The 21,887-nt window shown below is 40.0% G+C and overlaps 1 protein-coding gene across 2 annotated transcripts in view; it reads left to right on the top strand.

Annotated features, from left to right (window-relative positions):
* Positions 1 to 21,887, top strand: part of vps35l (VPS35 endosomal protein sorting factor like) — a 113,161-nt gene that overhangs the window by 9,687 nt on the left and 81,587 nt on the right. For both annotated transcript variants that reach the window (XM_068003192.1, XM_068003191.1), the window contains exons 2-12: positions 413 to 512; positions 4,066 to 4,257; positions 5,547 to 5,669; positions 6,692 to 6,716; positions 6,830 to 6,906; positions 10,962 to 11,090; positions 15,055 to 15,139; positions 19,980 to 20,054; positions 20,392 to 20,488; positions 21,341 to 21,388; positions 21,662 to 21,755. In XM_068003192.1, coding sequence (XP_067859293.1) covers positions 413 to 512; positions 4,066 to 4,257; positions 5,547 to 5,669; positions 6,692 to 6,716; positions 6,830 to 6,906; positions 10,962 to 11,090; positions 15,055 to 15,139; positions 19,980 to 20,054; positions 20,392 to 20,488; positions 21,341 to 21,388; positions 21,662 to 21,755 — 1,045 coding nt within the window. The remainder of the gene's footprint in view (positions 1 to 412; positions 513 to 4,065; positions 4,258 to 5,546; positions 5,670 to 6,691; positions 6,717 to 6,829; positions 6,907 to 10,961; positions 11,091 to 15,054; positions 15,140 to 19,979; positions 20,055 to 20,391; positions 20,489 to 21,340; positions 21,389 to 21,661; positions 21,756 to 21,887) is intronic.

Here is a 21,887-nt window from a genome sequence, read left to right as displayed (position 1 = left end):
ACTGCAAAACTCAATTATTTATAAATAAGTAGGGCTAAATTTCTTGCTTTTAGATGGATAACTTTTTTTGTAGATATAGCCGTTGTAAGTTTTTCTTTGGGTAATGTAAGAATAAATTGTCAATTATACTGTATATTTACCGATGTACTATGTGGTATATTGTACTGTATTTTTTCTTAAAATATCTTTGCTATTATCTGGATAGTAGCGAACAGAATTTTTTAGCCACTGGGCCCCGAACAGTTGGATCTCCAGTTTGTTTGAAGACTTTGAGGAGACGAGAAGGGAAATTTGATATGGATCAGCTCACCCTCAGAAGGATGGTGGTGGGGAAATGTGAATAAAAGAAGTATACGTGCTAAAGATAGATTTAGCGAAAGCTACAAATCTGTTTTTTGTGTTTTACTTGAAGGTATTCCAGGGACAGGAATTACAAAGCAGAATTGCAAGCATGCCGTCTCGAGGCTGTACCTCTGGAATTTGGCGACTTCCATCCTCTGAAACTTATTACTGTATGTTCCCCAATAACATTCTACTGCCCTAATGATTTTTTATTAATAATTGAATTTGTTAATCAGTGGTTAAGCTTTTTTTAAAAAAAAGACAGTATGATTAAATTCACATGTCAACCTTAAACCTTGTATTATGCATGTTTGCGATACTGCCCTGCTATCCATGGATTCTTCCATTAATATTGCCTCAGTTTGAATTCAGGAATTCATCCCTATGTTATCACTTCTGTATGATATTGTAAGCAGCATACCTAGAGTTTTAAGAATTTGGGACTTTATAGAATCATAAAGTCTGTCTAGCTCATTGTGCTTGTGTTGATGCTGCTCTTTCCTTGTATCCTCCAATATTTTACATCGAATCTACAGCACAGAAACAGGCCATTCAGCTCAACTGGTCGATGCCGGTGTTTATGCTCCACACAAGCTTCCTCCCTCCCTACTTCATTTAACCGTATCAGCATGCCCTTCTATTCTTTTCTCCCTCATGAACTTATCTAGCTTCCCCTCAAATGTATCTCTGCCATTTGCCTCAACTGCTCCTTGTAGCGCATTCCACATTCTTACCACTCTTTGGGTAAAGTTTCTCCTGAATTCCCTGATTGGATTTATTAGTGACTACCTTATGTTTATGACCTCTAGTTTTGGACTACTCACAAGTGGAAGCATTTTCTCTGCATCTACTCTATCAAACCGTTCCATTATCTTCAAGACCTCTTTCAGGTCACTCCTCAGCCTTTTTTTCTAGCGAAAAGAGCCCTAGCTTGTTCAGCCTTTCTTGATAAGTATATCCTCTCATTTCTGATATCATTTTTGTGACTCTTTTTTGCACTTTCTCCAATGCCTCCAAATGCTTTCTATAATACGGAGACCAGAACCATGCACAATACTTCCAAGTGTGGTCTAGCCAAGGTTCGATACAAGTTTAACATAACTTCTTTGCTTTTCAATTCTATCCCTCTATCCCCCGGTGCTTGGTTTGCCTTTTTTATGGCCTTATTAACCCGCGTCACTACTTTCAGTGATTTGTGTATCTGTACCCCGAGATCCCTTTGCTTTCAAGAATTTAATCCCCTCTTAATTATTGTAATTGGCTTGCATCAATGGCCACTTACGATGATGCTTTCCAGTATCTAAACCTTTTGGTTGGGGGGGGGGGAAAAAAAACTCTTCTAAGCTCTCTCTGTACGTGCTGGTACTATTCCTAAATTTTTGTTCCCTTTTTGCTTATTCGGTGATGCATCTTTCCATCTTGGACTTGTAGTGTAATTTTTGCTGGACAGTGAAGTCCTAACTCTCTGTTTACAATAATGAATCAAAATCTTCACTTATTTGGGAATGGGATCTTTGGTAAAGGTGGAGAACAAAATCAATATGAATTGTGTATTTTGAGGAACTGGGTGAATTTTTAAATTTGAAACCTAATCTGTTTGCACAATGGGAAAGTGACAAACCAAAATTATGTATTACACAGTAATTTTTTGGGGAGGAGAGAAGTTTTACTTGCATTTTTAAAATTAATCTTGCTTAGGAAAATCATAGAATAATAGAATGGTCACAGCACAGAAGGAGGCCATTCGGCCCATTGAGCCTGTGCCGGCTCTTTGTAAGAGCAAATCAGTTAGTCCCATTCCCCTGCTCTTTCCCTATAACCCTGCAAATGTTTTCCCTTCAAGTATTTATCCAATTCCTTTTTGAAAGTCATGATTGAATCCGCTTTCACCACCCTTTCAGGCAGTGCTTTCCAGATCAAAACTACTTGCTGTGTTTATTTAAAAAAAAATAGTTTTTCCTCATGTCGCCTTTGGTTCTTTTGCCAATCACCTTAAATCTGTATCCCCTGGTTCTCAACCCTTCTGCCAATAGGAACAGTTTCTTTTTATTTACTTTATCTAAATCACTCATGATTTTGAACACTCCAATCAAATCTCCTCTTAACCTTCTCTGCTCTAAGGGGAACAACCCCAGCTTCTCCAGTCTCTCCACGTAACTGAAGTCCCTCATCCCTGGAACCGTTCTAGTAAATCCTTTCTGCACCCTCTCTAAGGCCTTCACATCCTTCCTAAAGTGCGGTGCCCAGAATTGGACACAAAACTCCAGCTGTGGCTGAACCATTGTTTTATAAAGATTAAACATAACTTCCTTGCTTTTGTACTCTGTGCCTCAGTTTTAAAGCCCAGAATCCCGTATGCTTTTTAACCGCTTTCTCAACCTGTCCTGCCACCTTCAAAGATTTGTGCTTTAGAATTGTACCATTTAGTTTATATTGCCTCTCCTTGTTCTTCCTGCCAAAATGCATCACTTTGCATTTCTTTGTGTTAAATTTCATCTGCCATGTGTCTGCCCATTCCACCAGCCTGCCTATGTCCTCTTGAAGTCTATTACTGTCCTCCTTGCTGTTGACCACATTTCCAAGTTTTGTCATCAGCACAATTTCAAAATGTGCACTGTACACCCAGATCCAAGTCATTAATGTATATACCAAAAATGCACTGGTCCTAGTACTGACCCCTGGGGAACACCACTGTATACCTTCCTCCAGTCTGAAAAACAACCATTCATCATTACTCTGTTTCCTGTCACTTAGCCAATTTCGTACCTGTGCTGCCACTGTCTCTTTTTATTCCATGGGCTTCAATTTTGCTGACAAGCCTATTATGTGGCACTTTATCAAATGCCTTTTGAAAGTCCATATACACAACATTAACTGCATTGCCTTCATCAACTTTGTTACCTCATCAAAAAACTCAATCAAGTTAATTAAACACTATTTGCCTTTAACAAATCCGTGCTGGCCTTCCTTTATTAGTCCACACTTGTCCAAGTGACTATTAACTTTGTTCCCGATTATCGTTTCTAAAAGCTTCCCCAACACCGAGGTTACACTGACTGGCCTGTAGTTGCCGGGTTTATCATTACACCCTGTTATGAACAAGGGTGTAACTTTTGCAATTCTCCAGTCCTCTGGCACCACCCCCATATTTAAGGAGGATTGGAAGATTATGGCCAGCACCTCTGCAATTTCCACCTTTACCTCCCTAAGCAGCCTAGGGTATATCGCATCTGGATCGGGTGACTGATCTACTTTAAGTACCGGGTGCCTTTCTAGTACCTCCTCTTAATCAATTTTTAGCCCATCCAGTATCTCAACTACCTTCTCTTTTAGTGTGACTTTGGAAGCATCATCTTCCTTGGTAAAGACAGATGCAAAGTACTCATTTAATACCTCAGCCATGCCCTCTGCCTCCATTGGTCTCTAATCGGCCCACCCCTCCTCTTACTATCTGTTTACTAAAATGCAACAAATATTTAAACAATCCAACTATTAAGGCAAGCAGCCAGTACACATATAACACATTTTCCGTTACATATGAAATGTGCCGTGAATTTTCCCCACATGTTCAGGGTAGCCTAATACAGGCAATTTTTTTGTCTATTTCATGGATTTGCAAATTAACATAGTGCCAAATGCGTTCATACTGGCTTAGGAGCTTGCAAAGATCTATTAATGAGTTAATACAGAAAAGTAATATATTTATTTGGTTATCCTTCGTAGGTCACTGAATCAAAGACTAAGAAAGTCGTCCGTAAAGGAAGTACCTCGTCCAACTCTTCGTCCTCCTCGAGCTCGATGGTGGACCCTTTGAGCAGTATGCTGGATGGCAGTGACCCTCTGTCATTGTTTGCCGCAACAGCAGATCCCCTCACCTCTGCATCCATGACAACAGGAAAAAGCAACATCAATGTGGTATTTTTTTCAAATTATGACTTTAATATCTTTGATTTTAGATAAGTTGGGCAAAATTGTCACCTCCTACACTACAAATGTATGGACGTTTTTCATATTGAGTTCCATTTAAAATTTTACAGTTTACTTATTTTTTGCTATTCTAAAAGAGCTTTAGAAAAATTATTTTTTCCTTTTTTTAATTCTGACCTTCTGAGTTGTGAGCTTGGACAACAGTTGAGTAAAAGAGTGGGTGATATATTCATGGCTTCAGTTTTGTTGCTAGCAATGATGGAGTGTTGAAGTGTTATGTTAAATGAAATGGCTGCCACTCTTTCCTCTTTGTTGACTGTGCACCTCATCTTTGGGTCTGTACTTCACAAAAGACAGGCAGCAAGCTACTAATCAAGAGTGACTGTCAGCTAGGCCAGCGATCAAGGGTAGAACCAGCGAACCACCTGTGATATTCATTCAGTTACACACTTTGTAGTAATCCGTATCTGTGTGAGCCGATGCTCTCAAACTGAAAAGTGGATTTCTAGACAAAACCAGAGTTTGTCCATTAAATTGGCAATGATAACAAATTCCCATATGGATCTTCTGCTGCCTGAGAATACGTCTTAAGGCTTATATTATCGAGCATGTTCAAGAAGACGGCCTACTACCACCACCTCGGGGCCACTAGGGATGGACAACAAATGCGGCCTTCCCAGCATTACCCATAATTACAACAGCAATTTGCATTTATGTAGTGCTTTTTAATGTAGTAAAACATCCCAAGGTGCTGAGGAGAAGTTTTAAAAAATGCCAGAAGTAGGTAGTGTTGCATTTTGCGATTTTTGACCATTTTGACATGGAAAAGTATCTTGGTGTATATATATTAGTGTTGCTTTTAAGTTCAGAGATAAATGGATACATTTAAAACTTCACTGTTTATTTCTGCAATTGAATGAGAGCTTATATATTAACAATTTTCAAGTTAAGGTACCTTTGGGACGTAAACAGAATTAAAGAAAGCTCAGCCCATGCAGCTTAAGATAAATTTTTAAAAAACGCATCTGTAATGGACTTTGCAATGATTCCCAACTAATCTGAGCTCTTTTTAAACACAACCTGTAATCTAATATTAGATAAGGTGTTCTATGTTAAAGGGATAATTCTGTAGGTTTCCTATCCTACCATTTAAATTAAGACTTGCTTTCGTCAAAGCTCAACCTTGTTTTGAAAGGGATTGTATTTTACAGACATTTGTAAATGGCACAGCTTGTTTTTAATTTGCTTTGATACTCATCATTTGCATTATATTACAGGATCCTGGTAAAAAGCAGCATGATCGAGAAGAGGACATTGCAGTAGGGATTGATTTTGAACCATGGTCTGGGAAACGCAGTGATATACTTGCACGATACACAACCACTGAAAAGCTATCCATAGTAAGAGACTTTTAGACAATTTTATGTAACAGCATTTAAAAGTTTGGCTGTATCTTGTAATTCAGCCTCAAAGTCTAAGGAGAAATTACAATTAAATAACAGACAATTCAGGCAACTGCCTTTGACCTAGCTTTTTTGTTTTAAACATGCTTGATTATATAAGAACATAATAAGAACATAAGAAATAGGAGCAGGAGTCGGCCAATCGGCCCCTCGAGCCTGCTCCGCCATTCAATAAGATCATGGCTGATCTGATCCTAACCTCAAATCTAAATTCATGTCCAATTTCCTGCCCGCTCCCTGTAACCCCTAATTCCCTTTACTTCTAGATTATATTGTGTATATTGCTGCATGTATTTATAGGATTTAATTACATAACTTTACTGTCAAAATGTCCAGATCTTCAGTGTTTTGAAAAGTATATCTCAATGGAGTAACCACACTTCATATTTGATGACCTGACAGTTTCTTGTATGGTAAAACAGTTGTATACATAAAACACTAATGGGTCATGGTAGTAACCCAAATGACTTTGAGAAACATGGACACAATGAGTTATGTTTCCATATAGTTTTAGTAGTTCATTTTCATAATGTACTACAGTCCTGCACTTTTTTATAAATAGCATGTAATTTTTATACAATTTTTAAGTTATTGAGCCCAATTGTGCTGTGGTTCCTATTGAGTCACATTACTTTTCTATTACGCTACATGTATAATGTTGGTCTGTGAGTTGCACAGTTTCAATGTACATTGAATTATTTTTCCAACTTGACTAAGGTAAGCAACATTTGGAGAACACATATAATCATTTGTGCAATATTAATAAATAGCACCTTTTATGGAGTTTCTCTAATTCTACAAAATGTGTTAATTTTATAATGTTTGAGTTCAGACAGCCAGAACGCTGTAAGAATTAGATATTGCATATGTTTTGTTTTCCATAGTAGAACAGCATTCTGTCATATATCTTAGGATAGATTCTGCTTTTTCCATTACCTTTGTTTTTGTTTGATTTACAGAATTTGTTTATGGGATCTGAAAAAGGTAAGTGGCAGGAGTAAGTTTACTTCACTGTGAAATGTTTAATTTTTCAATCTTCATTCTAAAATCTCTGAATTTGATTTAATAAATTGATTCTTTGTTATATTGCCTCATAGGTAAAGCCACAAGTCCTGGATCTGCTGTTTCTGAAAAAGTGAGAACTCGTTTAGAAGAGTTAGATGACCTGGAGGAGGTAAATGAGAGTTCTCACAAATCAAAATGTATGAAGAATTGGTTCCCAGTGGGACAGATGAAGAAAGTAAAACACATTAGACTTCTGTTTTTTGTTTTGCTCCAACAGTTGGTAAATGCCCAGCAATAAGTAATTGTATAGAAAGAATGATTGAAGAAAGGAAGTTGATTTAAATGATGAAGCTGTAGGGTACATATTTCAAAACTGTTGCAGTTAGCTTACATTTTAAAGAATGTTTGAACATTTTCAACCTTTTTTGATCCAAAGATTTTCCTGGATCACTGATGTAAGTAGGTTCTCTGATATCTGAGGCAGCTAATGGGACTAGAGGCAGACCATATTTCTCATTACATTTTTCATTAAATAAAATACTCATTATAATATTTCAAAAATAATTAGATTACTGATAGCATTGAGGAACTTGCCATTTTGCACCACTGAAAGGATGTTAAATTGATTATGTAAATATTTCCAATGTAAAGTCAGGAAATGAACCTTAGTATGTTTTAGCAATGAGCTGTGGAAGGATTACCTAATTTTAAGTTTGAGCGTTGTCCTTAAGTTGAGATGTCTCTTTAATTCTGCTTTTACTTTCTACCACCATATTTTCTGTGCTATTTTGCATAACTTTTGTATTCATTACAAAGATGAAGGATTTATTTTTAGTCAGGCTATCAGTGGGTCATTAATACTGCTGTATTCAATCCACAGTACATTATATTTTATATAAGCAGGCATCTGAGTGCATTTTCTTGTCCCTGGAATTCTCTCACAGTAAATGTTTTATGCATATCCACTTTATATGCTGATTTGAGCACTTGACGTGTTTACAGTTCACTTTCCCGTACAAAGCTGTTTCTGCAGTGATGTGCGACCTTGGGTCACTTGGGAATATAAACTGCCAATTTTTATTTTTAATTTTTAGGCCAGTGTCTAGCATGTAATCCAATAAAGGAGTTGTGAAGCTTAGTATACCATAAAACAATCTAACTTGTAATGTTGGGAAACAATCTCATTAATTACATATTTCATAATGTTGTGATTCCTATGATTTATCTGCTGTTTATGACTATTGAAAGTCAGCAATTCACAAGAATTATCAATTGTTCTGATACCTGCTCTTCTGTTGTACTTCAGCAGGGAGCAGCATTACCATGATAATTACAAAATAATGTAAAGTTCAATAGACATGCTCTAATATTCACCCCAAATTATAAATTTTAGATAATTGATAGTAGAATTTATGTAGTTAGGTTATGCAAATTATTTTGAACATGGGTTGATGAAATGCAATATTTTTGTTAATAATTCTACTTTATTTTATCAGTGTTTTTAATTGTACAGATAAATACTTACCAAGACATCATCTGCAAGGGTTTAATATTTATGCTTTATAATATTTGCATTTAAATGGCTCTTCCATGGAGCCCCGTGCTTTTCCATTTTGGACAAGCCAAGGAATTATCAACAAAGTAGATCCTGTTGTAACATTGGTGGCTGTAGGTTAGATCTGTTTTCAAGATTGGGAGTCAGCTTTAGCCTCTCCTAAATACACTTAAATAGATTGAATAAAATAATTTCTTCCTCTTTAATCAGTCTTCTGTAATAACATCTTATTTCTGTCCCTATCATGACTGTCGAATCTGCCAATTTTCATAATTAGTTAAGAGTTTTAAGTCTGTGTTTTTCTCCTAATTAGTTACTTTCTACTTGCATATACTTTCCTTGTTTACTGTCATATATCATCAAAATCTTCCTCCCCAGTGTCAATTTTCTCCCCATCACTTTCGACCATACGCACCCTACATAATCATCTTCCAGCAAAAAAGAGTTACAGCTGCCATGATACTTCCTTGTGTAGCTTTGACACAGCTGGAAAATCACAAACAAGTATGTTAAAATAAACTTGGCTTCAGCAACCTAGAGTCCAAGTGACCTTATTCAGGGTTGAAGGAGAGAAAAACAGACCCTGTTGAGCATAGCGAGATTGGGGAATGTGTGAGACCTTTTTTGTGGGGGACAAGAGAGAACATGAGATATACAGAAAAGCTAGTGAGCGAAGAAGTTCTTTTGGAGGAAGAGGAGGAGATCCCTTATTGATCAAGAAGATCGAAAAGAATGGGAGAGGGATAGCATCTCTGGCTCTTTTGGGAATACTTGGACCAGTTGATGTTAGGGCGTGTGCATTTTCTGAGTCAATATGAGCAATGCCAAGGGAGATCCATGAATTTGGTTATTTCAATTTGTTAAAAATACACTGGGTTGAAATTCCTCTTAACTGCAAAGAAAGAATTCACTTTTCTTTAACAACCTACTAATGTAACCCTTGGGATGCATAGCTTTGAAATTTGATTGCAGAGGACATTTTTAAAGGAAGTTTTTAAGTGCATAGAAATAAAATTATCTGGCTTTTCATTAAAGAAGAATTTAACCCTACTTCCCAATTGCTTTTTTAAAAAAAAACACTGCAATGGATATTTGGTAAAGAGGCAACCATAGAATTCCATTATCCAGCTATACATTCAACTGTTTGACCTGTCTGATCTTTATTTCTTCTCCTAGTCTGTGCCCAGCTTCTTCTTGGCATTTCCCTGATGACATGTCTGAAGTTGGGAGGTTGCTGAGTGAGGAATTGTAGGTGTCACTTTGGCACAGCACATTGATGCTGTACTAAACTGCATGAATGTGTTGCCCTAGTTTTTGCTGTTCATAGGAAAATGTAATTTTAATGTACTTCAGACAGTAGTTTGTCACTGTCTGAAAGTAGGTTGGTTGATCACAAAACTTTAACAAATCAAATGCAGCTATGAATCACAAATAAAATCCTGATTGTTTCTCCTAGAATGAAACGCTAAATTTGACTAGCTGAGTATTTCTGGTATGCGGCGAGAAAAACGTTGCTTATTAACAGTGTCTAATCAGTTTTAACAGGCAATAAAATACACTTTTGCAATAGTACCACAAAGCATAGGTTAAAATGTTCTCAAAATAGAGGAGCATAGTTCCCTTTTTTAAAATTTACAGCTTGAAGGTGTAATAAAATAAATATAGGCCAAAGACTATTTCCCTTAGATAATGGCAAAGCCCTCAGGTAATTGCAAAACATTGTGCAGTCAACTGTAGTGAATGTTTATGTATTAAAGCAATTTTCTGATATTTTACTGGCTACGCAATTTTCAGATGAAAATCGGTATTAAAAACTGAGCTGGCTTCTTTTAGAGGAGTACTTTAATCTGAAAAAGTGCAAGTTATGTTGATTAAATATTAATAAAGTTGAGCTCTATGTATTATTATATTTTTTAGTCTGTCAGCACTGATAATTTGGCACTAGTTTATTTCATGTTATTCTCCTAGTTTACAGACATGGAATTGTTTTATCGTTTGTAATTTCAGTTTATAGAAACAATATACAATTTGAAATTATGGGGGGCGATATGAGAGAGAGAGAGACACCCCGAAAATGGGTGGGTTGGGGGCGCGTGGGAAGGTAAAAGATTTTTAAATTCTCCAACCCGACCCTAACCCACCCACTTCCGTTTTTTAATGGAGGCGGGATGGGGAGTGGACAACCAACCCGCAAACAGGAGGCAGGTCGGTCACTAAAATCTTTTAAGGAGGCTGCGGGAATCCTGGCGGATAAAAGATGAGCAGGGTGGGATCCATGAGGTAAGCGGTTTTATTGTACTGCTTCTGGGCCAGGAGGAGCCTCCCCTGATGTCAGACTTACCTGACATCTGCTTTCCAGACAGACAGCCTGTCAATCTGGCTGGCTGTTGGGCGAGAAATCTGTTGAGAAAAATTTAAGACGTCCTGCCACTAAATTCGGCAGGATGTGTGGGAGGCACTTACTTTCGGGTTTCCTGTCCGAAACCCCCCCCCCCCACCATTCCCAGCTCTGAGTAAATATCGGGACCATTGTTTCTGTAACTGTAGTGGTATAAATTTGTTGGGTGGCTTGCTAATGGCAGCAATGATTCTGGAGTTTTTTTTACTTGTCCTTCTGAGAACTAAATTTAATTTTCATTCTTAATTGATATCCTTCTTTCTTACACCAGGGGTCTCAGAAAGAACTTTTAAACTTGACCCAGCAGGATTATATAAACAGGATTGAAGAACTGAATCAGTCACTGAAGGATGCATGGGCTACAGATCAAAAAGTGAAAGCATTGAAAATAGTTATTCAGGTCAGTTTTAAACTACAAATGAAGATTGGCATTTTCCTGGCTGACATACTCAAATTAAACATGTCATTGTTCTGGCTATTGGGGCTGCTACCCAGAATGTGGCTAATGATGCAACAAAGTTCCATTTCCTATTTGATCAGAAGTCATTGCATTAGCCCACTCTTAGTTTCTGCTGTATAGTCTAAATTTCACGTATACAACAAAATAAAGCAAGTGTATTTAAATATTCAAAAGAAATCTGAAATCTTAGCATGGCACAGCACTCCGCCTGCTTGTTCTTCCCATGTGATGACATTTGAGATCAGGAGCTTAGCAACTGAAGAATCCTGCACACAAACTCTGTTTTGCTCCGTGGCATAGCTCTAGTGCATCTTATTGCTGATTTGAATACTTGTGATCCAGAATGCTGATGAGGAGTTAGGAGATAAATTAAAAAGCAGGACTTCAAAGGTAGTGATCTCAGGATTACTATCAGTGCCACGTGCTAGTGAGTATAGGAACAGGAGAATAGACCGGATGAATGCATGGCTGCAGGGATAGTGTAGGAGGGAGGGAGGGTGGGATTTAGATTCCTGGGACATTGGGACCAGTTCTGGGGAAGGTGGGACCTGTACAAGCAGGGCGGGTTACACCCAAGCAGGACCGGGACCAATTTCCTCCCGGGGGTGTTTGCTAGTGCTGTTGGGGAAGGTTTAAACTAGAGTGGCAGGGGGATGGGAACCTGAGCGGGGAATCAGAAGGGAGTAAAGTTGAGAGCAACAAGAGGGGAAGACCCAGGGGAAATTTACAATATAAATAGTACAGTTGTTCAAGAACAAGTGAAAGGGAAAAGCGTAGAGCAGCAGAAAGAAAGTGTACTTTAGGCACTACAGATAAAGTGAAAACTAGAAGGCATAAGGCGATTAACCCAGCATCAAAGCTGAAGGTCAGGCTAGGGTATGTGGCCCAATGAAGAATTCTACATACAAATGCACGGAGTATAAGGAATAAATTAAATGAACTACAGGTTCAAATTCAAATTGGAGGGTATGACATGATAGCTATTACTGAGACTTGGCTGCAGGATGGTCAGGATTGGGAACTAAATATACCCGGTTATAAAGTCTACAGGAGAGACAGGGAAAATGGAAGAGGGGAAGGAGTAGCCTTAATGATTAGAGATGAAATCACTTCAATGATAAAGGGGGATATAACGAGAGGTAAGCAGCCAACAGAGACCTTATGGGTTGAATTGAGAAATAGGAAAGGATCTAAGACTATAGTGGGAGTTGTATATAGGATCCCTGGCAGCAGCTCTGAAGTGCTAGATTATATAAATGCAGAGATTAGACAAGCGTGTAAGAAAGGCATAGTGGTCTTAATGGGGGACTTTAACCTTCACATAGATTGGGAAAAGCAGACTAGCAACTGTCAGAAAGGTAGTGAATTTCTTGAGTGTGTCCGGGATAGTTTTCTATAGCAGTATGTCCTAGAGGCAACAAGGGGGCAAGCTATACTAGATTTAGTTAACAGCTTAACTGTGCGTGAACATCTATCCAATGGTGATCATAACATGATCGAGTTCAATGTAGTGTTTGAAAGGGAAAAAAGTGAATCAGCTGCTAAGATTCTAGACTTGGATAAGGCTGACTTCAATGGGATGAGACAGAGACTGTCCACAGTAAACTGGGCAAATCTGTTAATGGGTAAAACGACTGATGATCAGTGGGAAATGTTTAAAGAAACATTTAACGTGATGCAGAATCGGTTTATACCCCTGAGGGGCAAGAACTCTACTTGCCAAAAAAAACAGCCATGGACAACTAAAGAAGTAAGGGCTAGTATAAGACATAAGGAAAGGGCATTCAAAAAGGCAAAAAATGGCACAGATCCTGGCGAATGGGAAAGATACAAAGATCAACAAAGGGTCACAAAACAGATAGTAAGAGCTACAAAAAGAGAGTATGAAAAGAAACTTGCAAGGGATATCAAAACCAGTACGAAGAACTTTTATAGTCTCATTAGGAAAAAGGGTAGTCAGGAGCAGTGTTGGACCCTTAAAACTGAAAGTGGGGATATTGTCATTGACAATGGGGAAATGGCGGACATGTTGAATAATTATTTTGCGTCAGTATTTACAGTAGAAAAAGAGGATAGCATGCCGGAAATCCCAAGAAAACTAATATCGAATCGGGGACAGGGACTCGCTAAAATTACTATAAGTAAAGCAACGGTAATGAAGAAAATAATAGCACTAAAGAGTGACAAATCCCCAGGAGCAGATGGTTTCCATCCCAGGGTTTTAAAGGAAGTAGGTGAGCACATTGCAGATGCCCCAACTATAATCTTTCAAAGTTCTCTAGATTGGAAAATTGCACATGTCACTCCGCTTTTAAGAAAGGAGAGAGAGAGGGGGAAACCAGGGAATTATAGACCAGTTAGCCTAACATCTGTTGTGGGAAAAATGCTGGAGTCTATAATTAAGGATATGGTGACTGAACACCTCGAATTTTCAGTTAATCAGAGAGAGCCAGCATGGATTTGTGAAAGGTAGGTCGTGCCTGACAAACCTGATTGAATTTTTTGAAGAGGTGTCTAAAGTAGTGGACAGGGGAATGTCAATGGATGTAATTTATATGGACTTCCAGAAGGCATTTGATAAGGGCCCACACAAGAGACTGTTAGCTAAGATAGAAGCCCATGGAATCGAGGGAAAAGTACGGACTTGGTTAGGAAGTTGGCTGAGCGAAAGGCAACAAGAGAGTAGGGATAATGGGTGGGTACCCACATTGGCAGGATGCAACTAGTGGAGTCCCACAGGGATTTGTCTTGGGGCCTCAATTATTCACAATATTTATTAACGACTTAGATGAAGGCATAGAAAGTCTCATATCCAAGTTTGCCAATGACACAAAGATTGGTGGCATTGTGAGCAGCGTAGATGAAAACATAAAATTACAAAGGGATATTGATAGATTAGGTGAATGGGCAAAACTGTGGCAAATGGAATTCAATGTAGACAAATGTGAGGTCATCCACTTTGGATCAAAAAAGGATAGAACAGGGTACTTTCTAAATGGTAAAAAGTTAAAAACAGTGGATGTCCAAAGGGACTTAGGGGTACAAGTACGTAGATCATTGAAGTGTCATGAACAGGTGCAGAAAATAATCAATAAGGCTAATGGGATGCTGGCCTTTATATCTAGAGGACTAGAGTACAAGGAGGCAGAAGTTATGCTGCAGCTATACAAAACCCTGGTTAGACCGCTCCTGGAGTACTGTGAGCAGTTCTGGGCACCGCACCTTCGGAAGGACATATTGGCCTTGGAGGGAGTGCAGGGTAGGTTTACTAGAATGATATCTGGACTTCAAGGGTTAAGTTACGAGGAGAGGTTACACAAATTGGGGTTGTATTCTCTAGAGTTTCGAAGGTTAAGGGGTGATCTGATCGAAGTTTATAAGATATTAAGGGGAACAGATAGGGTGGATAGAGAGAAACTATTTCCACTGGTTGGGGATTCCAGGAGTAGGAGGCACAGTCTTAAAAAATTAGAGCCAGACCTTTCAGGAGCGAGATTAAAAACATTTCTACACACAGGGTGGTAGAAGTTTGGAACACTCTTCCGCAAACGGCAATTAATACTAGCTCAATTGCTAAATTTAAATCTGAGATAGATCACTTTTTGGCAACCAAAGGCAGGTATATGGAGTTCACAGATCAGTCATGATCTTATCAAATGGTGGAGCAGGCATGAGTGGCTGAATGGCCTACTCTTGTTCCTATGACTGTAGTATATGCAGTATTGATGCATTGTACACTGTTTTTCCAATAACTATATTTTATCTGTTGAAATATGACAATATAAACATTTTTACTTTAAGTGTAAACCAGTTCAATATTTTGATTTTTACTTTTTACAGAGATCTACAGATCTTATACTTTTATTCAGTATTTTATTAATATTGAACTTTGTCCTATTTACAGTGTTCAAAGCTGCTGTCCGATACCAGTGTGATCCAGTTTTACCCAAGCAAATTTGTTTTGATCACTGATATTTTGGATACTTTCGGTAAGGATAGCTGTTAAGAAATTCCTACGATATTGCCAGGCCGCATCTAAGTTTAAAAGGAGAAGCAGAGAAGTATTTTACATGCAGTGCAAACGCTACTTGAAAGGTACCAGCAATTTTCCTAGTTAATTTGCTGTCCACAGGGAGGGAAAATAGAAGGGGGAAAAAAGTTCTATTTGTAGACGAGGTAGGTGTAGAATTTGAGTTCATTTGTACTGAACTTTATTAGTAAGTGACCTTTCTTATGCTTCAGAATAAAGCCCACAATAACTTTATCTGGAGACTTCACTGAAAAATGCAACATCTTTCATGGAGTGCAGCGGTTTGTGTTCACAGTGCGGTTTTTTTTCTGGAAGTAGGTGAATACTGATTATTTCAACATTGATCATTTTCAGCAGCAAATTAATTAATATAGAATAATATCTCCACGTACGGTAGCATAGTGGTTATGTTACTGGGCTAGTAATCCAGAGGCCTGGACTAAAATCCAGAGTCATGAGTTCAAATCCCGCCATGGCAGCTGGCGAATTTAAATTCAATTAATTAATTAAATTCAATTAATTAAATAAAAATCTGGAATTAAAATACTGGTATCAGTAATGATGGCCATGAAACTACCGGATTGTCGTAAAAACCCATCTGGTTCACTAATGTCCTTTAGGGAAGAAAGCCTGCCGCCCTTACCTGGTCTGGCCTATATGTGACTCCAGACCCACAGTAATGTGGTTGATTCTTAATTGCCCTCTGAAATGGCCTAGCAAGCCACTCAGTTGTAAAATCTCGCTACGAAAAGTCAGAATAAGAATAAAACCGGACGGACCACCCGGCATCGGACCACTAGGCACCGGACACGACAACGGCAAAACACCAAGCCCAGTCGACCCTGCAAGGTCCTCCTTACTAACATCTGGGGACTTGTGCCAAAATTGGGAGAGCTGTCCCAAGCAACAGCCTGACATAGCCATACTCACAGAATCATATCTCTCAGCCAACGTCCCAGACTCTTCCATCACCATCCCTGGGTATGTCCTGTCCCACCGGCAGGACAGACCCACCAGAGGTGGCGGTACAGTGATATACAGTCAGGAGGGAGTGGCCCTGGGAGTCCTCAACATTGACTCTGGACCCCATGAAATCTCATGGCATCAGGTCAAACATGGGCAAGGAAACCTCCTGCTGATTACCACCTACCGTCCTCCTTCAGCTGATGAATCAGTCCTCCTCCATGTTGAACACCACTTGGAGGAAGCACTGAGGGTAGCAAGGGCACAAAATGTACTCTGGGTGGGGGACTTCAATGTCCATCACCAAGAGTGGCTCGGTAGCACCACTACTGACCGAGCTGGCCGAGTCCTGAAGGACATAGCTGCTAGACTGGGCCTGCGGCAGGTGGTGAGTGAACCAACACGAGGGAAAAACTTACTTGACCTCGTCCTCACCAATCTACCTGTCGCAAATGCATCTGTCCATGACAGTATTGGTAGGAGTGACCACCGCACAGTCCTCGTGGAGATGAAATCCCGTCTTCGCACTGAGGACACCATCCAACGTGTTGTGTGGCACTACCACCGTGCTAAATGGGATAGATTCAGAACAGATCTAGCAGCTCAAAACTGGGCATCCATGAGGCGCTGTGGGCCATCAGCAGCAGCAGAATTGTATTCCAGCACAATCTGTAACCTCATAGCCCGGCATATTCCTCACTCTACCATTACCAACAAGCCAGGGGATCAACCCTGGTTCAATGAGGAGTGTAGAAGAGCATGCCAGGAGCAGCACCAGGCGTACCTAAAAATGAGGTGCCAACCTGGTGAAGCTACAACTCAGGACTACATGCATGCTAAACAGCGGAAGCAACATGCTATAGACAGAGCTAAGCGATTCCACAACCAACGGATCAGATCAAAGCTCTGCAGTCCTGCCACATCCAGTCGTGAATGGTGGTGGACAATTAAACAACTAACGGGAGGAGGAGGCTCTGCAAACATCCCCATTCTCAATGATGGCGGAGTCCAGCACGTGAGTGCAAAAGACAAGGCTGAAGCGTTTGCAACCATCTTCAGCCAGAAGTGCCGAGTGGATAATCCATCTCAGCCTCCTCCCAATATCCCCACCATCACGGAAGCCAGTCTTCGGCCAATTCGATTCACTCCACGTGATATCAAGAAACGGCTGAGTGCACTGGATACAGCAAAGGCTATGGGCCCCGACAACATCCCAGCTGTAGTGCTGAAGACTTGTGCTCCAGAACTAGCTGCGCCTCTAGCCAAGCTGTTCCAGTACAGCTACAACACTGGCATCCAACTGACAATGTGGAAAATTGCCCAGGTATGTCCTGTCCACAAAAAACAAGACAAATCCAATCCGGCCAATTACCGCCCCATCAGTCTACTCTCAATCATCAGCAAAGTGATGGAAGGTGTCGTCGACAGTGCTATCAAGCGGCACTTACTCACCAATAACCTGCTCACCGATGCTCAGTTTGGGTTCAGCCAGGACCACTCGGCTCCAGACCTCATTACAGCCTTGGTCCAAACATGGACAAAAGAGCTGAATTCCAGAGGTGAGGTGAGAGTGACTGCCCTTGACATCAAGGCAGCATTTGACCGAGTGTGGCACCAAGGAGCCCTAGTAAAATTGAAGTCAATGGGAATCAGGGGGAAAACTCTCCAGTGGCTGGAGTCATACCTAGCACAAAGGAAGATGGTAGTGGTTGTTGGAGGCCAATCATCTCAGCCCCAGGGCATTGCTGCAGGAGTTCCTCAGGGCAGTGTCCTAGGCCCAACCATCTTCAGCTGCTTCATCAATGACCTTCCCTCCATCATAAGGTCAGAAACGGGGATGTTCGCTGATGACTGCACAGTGTTCCGTTCCATTCGCAACCCCTCAGATAATGAAGCAGTCCGAGCCTGCATGCAGCAAGACCTGGACAACATCCAGGCTTGGGCTCATAAGTGGCAAGTAACATTCGCGCCAGATAAGTGCCAGGCAATGACCATCTCCAACAAGAGAGAGTCTAACCACCTCCCATTGACATTCAACGGCATTACCATCGCCGAATCCCCCACCATCAACATCCTGGGGGTCACCATTGACCAGAAACTTAACTGGACCAGCCATATAAATACCGTGGCTACGAGAGCAGGTCAGAGGCTGGGTATTCTGCGGCGAGTGACTCACCTCCTGACTCCCCAAAGCCTTTCCACCATCTACAAGGCACAAGTCAGGAGTGTGATGGAATACTCTCCACTTGCTTGGATGAGTGCAGCTCCGACAACACTCAAGAAGCTCGACACCATCCAAGATAAAGCAGCCCGCTTGATTGGCACCCCATCCACCACCCTAAACATTCACTCCCTTCACCACCGGCGCACTGTGGCTGCAGTGTGCACCATCCACAGGATGCACTGCAGCAACTCGCCAAGGCTTCTTCGACAGCACCTCCCAAACCCGCGACCTCTACCACCTAGAAGGACAAGGGCAGCAGGCGCATGGGAACAACACCACCTGCACGTTCCCCTCCAAGTCACACACCATCCCGACTTGGAAATATATCGCTGTTCCTTCATTGTCGCTGGGTCAAAATCCTGGAACTCCCTTCCTAACAGCACTGTGGGAGAACCGTCACCACACGGACTGCAGCGGTTCAAGAAGGCGGCTCACCACCATCTTCTCGAGGGCAATTAGGGATGGGCAATAAATGCCGGCCTTGCCAGCGACGCCCACATCCCGTGAACGAATAAAAAAAAAACATACAAAATGTTACCTTTTTTAAAATGATTTGAATCAAACCATTTGGTGACTGCTATAAACCAGTTAAACTTTGCTTCTCTGGTTTTAAGCATCACCTCAACGTCTGAGATTACAGCGTTATAATTGTTTGAGTATCCATCATTATCATAGAATGACACAGCACAGGAGGTGGCCATTCGGACCATTGTGCCGAAATTTTTAAATGAAGCAGAATAGTAATGTGAACATTATTAATGTTGAAAGTAGCAGTGCTTTTGAAATATTATTGTGCATCTAGTACATCTGGTCAGTATTTGTTATACTTATCTTTCATTTTGAATAATTAAGCACTGACTGTTAACTGTGCCGTCACAGTGCACGTTTAGCATCAGCGCAAAGGACTTTTGGCTTCATGTCAATGCTAAGCTTGTGGAGTATAAATCACGTGTCAAGGCCTGAACTGAAGTGGCTTGAGACCGCATCCTCCAGGTGCAGTACTCCGGAGGGGGATCTGACCACTGTTCTGTACAGCTGAAGCACAATTTATTCCCCTTTGTATTCCAGCCCCGTTGAGAAAAAAGGCCAACATTTCATTAGTCTTTTTAATTACTTTGTGTACATTGAACTCTACCTACCATAGTTTTGCCCACTCACCTAGTCTGTCTCTGTCTATGTCCCTTTGTAACACTCTGCTACCATGTACACAACTTACTGTGTTTCCTAACTTAGTGTCATCTGCAAGCTTGGATATACAACTCTCTCTATTCCTTCATCCAAGTCATCAATATATATGGTGAAAAGCTGAGGCCCCAGTACAGATCCCTGGGGAACACTACTTGGCACATCGTGCCAATCAGAGAACATTTCCTTTATCCCTATTCTCTGTCTCCCACCTCTCAACCAATTACCAACCTCTTTAATCCTCATTTTCTTTAACGCCCTCACTTTCCAAGTGTTTCCCCTTTAAACAACTCACTTGAATCTAAATCTATGGCTTTTGGAAGAGGTGTATTCCTGTCTGCATTCTCTCAACCATTTGTGTGAAGAATTCATGTAAATATTTTTTAAATGGAATTAAATCAATTTTTGATTTTATTTCCGGTTACAGGTAAACTAGTGTATGAGCGGATTTTGTCCATGTGTGCAAGTAGTCGAATTTCCCTTCCTGGAGTCTCCATGCCAGGTAATTTTAATGAAGGACTTAAATGTTCAGGGAATGTATACAATATTAAATGTTTGGAAGTGGACCCATTAACGTCACAATTGTTACATTTAACTGATGCGGTAAGAAATTGATATTCTAGTTCTGAGTTTAATACTGGTAATTATAACAGCAGCAGTGACTTTCCTAAGGGAGATTGTGAGAGGGGGGTGAGTGAAAATCGTAAGTGAGCCAGTTGTTGGAAACTTATATTTTTTATATATCTGAATGAACAATGTCTTTTAGCAATTTTATTTTGCTTCATAACTTGTTAATGTCTCTAACCATTTTAGTAATCAGCATTGTATATGTGATGCAGATTACTTTGGTCCAGATGAAGTGAACGAGACTGCGAAAGAAACCTGTCTGAACTGGTTTTTCAAGATTGCCTCAATCAGGGAGCTCATTTCCAGATTGTATCCTTACACAAATTAACTTCTATGTGGGTCAAAATGAAAAATATAACCATCTACTAGTAGGTGCTGTGTAGCTGGGGAAATTGATGGAAGAAGTACTCTGGCCACTCTTGCACAGTTCCTCTTGGCTGTTTGAGTCCCTCTGGTAGATACCTGCTAGAAGGCCACTTGCAGTCCTTTTAATGAAGAGAGAATTGATATTTATTCCTTTCTCAGGAATTTTTTTTGAATTTTACTTGTTAATAAATTGAGATTTCCCATTCAACATGATTAGGGTTGCCAACCTTCCTGGATTACCTAGGAGTCTCCTGGAATGGGGCATGAATCTCCTGGGCAATCCTGCCAGCAGCCTGGGAGAACCTTGTTTCACATTTCCTGCTGCAACAATGGCCCCAATGCTCTGACATCAGCTGCTGCTGTGGAGAAGCCTGTGGCTCAGGGACTCCTCATCCTCGTCTTTGGGGAGAGTGGGAGACAGGAGGCTCGGGATAGAGGGATACAGCGGAATGGAGATTGGGAGATAGGGGCTCGCGTGAGGTGGAGAGGAAAGCTCAAAGGGAAGTGTTTAAATCTGCAGGAATATCTCCAACCAGAGTTGGCAACCATAAACATAATACACAGCATTTTGTCGCTGTGTATTAGCAATTTCTGCTACTAATGGTACAACAATTGAGTGTATTACTGTTCAGTTTATTTACCTTATTTTGTAAAGATTTTAAAAACCCTTGATCACTAAATTAAAATAGTACAGTTGACTATTTGAAATATGTCAGCGCTTACATTGAAATTATATTTTAAACTAACAGTTTTGTGCTTTTGCATGGGAAATATATTTGCCTTAAGTTAACTTAGTTATGTGGAGGTGGCCATATTAAAATGTAATACATTCATTTCTAAAACGTAAGTATGCTGGAATGTATATCATTTTATGAAATGAAATGTTTTATTTTTTTTGTACTTTGTTAGAAAAACATTTTGTTAGTTTGTTGTTATATCTAAACCACAAGTGGATATAACTTTTGTACCAGACCAATTAAACTTATCAAACTGGTGTGATGAAAATAAGTACTGGAGATTTTTTCAATTAATTTAGCTTGACTGTTAAGGATGTATTCACCTTCATCTTTTATTATCAAGTTATATGATATCCAGTTTTTATATATTTTTTTAAAGTGGTATCTCTGAGACTCTTCCTCGGTTGACATCTATGATAAGAGGCATTGGTGATCCATTGGTTGCTGTCTATGCTAGAGCATACCTTTGCAGGGTAGGCTACAGTGTCCTCTTCAACTCAAAGTTATATCAAAGTGGCCTATCTGGTTAATTTATACGCACCTCACAACTTTTTCTTAATAAAAATGGTTCTACGTTATTTTCACGTTTGTCCTTTTTTCCTTTC

This window comes from Heptranchias perlo, chromosome 22 (assembly GCF_035084215.1).
Source record: "Heptranchias perlo isolate sHepPer1 chromosome 22, sHepPer1.hap1, whole genome shotgun sequence".
NCBI lineage: Eukaryota > Metazoa > Chordata > Chondrichthyes > Hexanchiformes > Hexanchidae > Heptranchias > Heptranchias perlo.
The sequence above is the reverse complement of the archived record's forward strand: the minus strand, read 5'-3'. Positions and strand labels throughout refer to the sequence as shown.